Raw genomic sequence first — 1,278 nt, 5'->3', positions numbered from 1 at the left:
ATTCACCTGAGGAGAGAGAGAGGGGGAGAGAGAAAGAGAAGGAGTGGAAGGAGAGGACAGAGAGACAGGGGGATATAGAGGAAGACATAGACAAAGTGAGGGGGAGAAAGAGAGAGAGAGAGAGGGAGAGCGAGTGAGCGAGAGAGTGAAAGAGAAAGAGAGAGAAAGAAAGAGAGAGACCAAATTGAGACTGCATGCAGAATTCTGCAAAAAATATAAATAAAAAATGTAAAACACCAAATAATGCACGCAGAGCAGATATAGGTCGATACTCACTAATTATCCAAATCCAGAAAAGAGCGGTTAAATTCAACAACCACCTAAAAGGAAGTGATTCCCAATCCTTCCATAACAAAACCACCACTTACAGAGAGATGAACCTGGAGCAGAGTCCCCTAAGCAAGCTGGTCCTGGGGCTCTGTTCACAAACACAAACAGACCCCACAGAGCCCCAGGACAGCAACACAATTAGACTCAATGAAATCATGAGAAAAATCTAATAAAAATACCTGACACATTGGAAAGAACGAACAAAAACAACTGAGCAAACTACATTGCTATTTGGCTCTTAACAGAGAATACACAGTGGCAGAATACCTGACTACTGTGACTGACCCAAAATTAAGGAAAGCTTTGACTATGTACAGACTCAGTGAGCATAGCCTTGCTATTGAGGAAGGCCGCCGTAGGCAGACCTGGCTCTCAAGAGAAGACAGGCTACAGTATCTGCACACTGCCCACAAAATGAGGTGGAAACTGAGCTGCACTTCCTAACCTCCTGCCAAATGTATGACCATAATAGAGACACATATTTCTCTCAGATTACACAGACTCACAACTATTTTTTTTTTTAAATGTTGTTGATAAACTTCAATGTCTGTTGGGTGAAATACCACAGTGTGCAATCACAGCAGCAAGATGTGTGACCTGTTACCACAAGAAAATAGCAACAAGTGAAGAACAAACACCGTTGTAAATACATCCCATATTTATATTTATTTCCCTTTTGTACTTTAAATATTTGCACATCATTACAACACTGTATATATACATAATATGACCTTTGAAATGTCTAAATTATTTTGGAAATTTGTGAGTGTAATGTTTACTGTAATTTTTTTAATATTTTTTTTGTACTGCTTATTTCACTTTTGTTTATTATCTATTTCACTTGCTTTGGCAATGTAAACATATGTTTCCCATGCCAATAAAGCCCCTGAAATGGAATTGAAATCTAATTGAGAGAGTGAGAGAGAGAAAGAGAGAGAAAGAGAGAGA

General features: G+C 39.0%; 1 protein-coding gene across 1 annotated transcript in view; it reads right to left on the bottom strand.

The window, feature by feature from the left end:
• Positions 1–1,278, bottom strand: part of LOC111962608 (dihydropyridine-sensitive L-type skeletal muscle calcium channel subunit alpha-1-like) — a 32,796-nt gene that overhangs the window by 18,391 nt on the left and 13,127 nt on the right. The window contains 1 exon segment of the mRNA XM_023985861.2: positions 381–410. Coding sequence (XP_023841629.2) covers positions 381–410 — 30 coding nt within the window.

This window comes from Salvelinus sp. IW2-2015, linkage group LG1 (genome assembly GCF_002910315.2).
Source record: "Salvelinus sp. IW2-2015 linkage group LG1, ASM291031v2, whole genome shotgun sequence".
Taxonomy (NCBI): domain Eukaryota; kingdom Metazoa; phylum Chordata; class Actinopteri; order Salmoniformes; family Salmonidae; genus Salvelinus; species Salvelinus sp. IW2-2015.
Note: the sequence above shows the minus strand (reverse complement) of the source record. Positions and strands in the feature narration are given on the sequence as shown.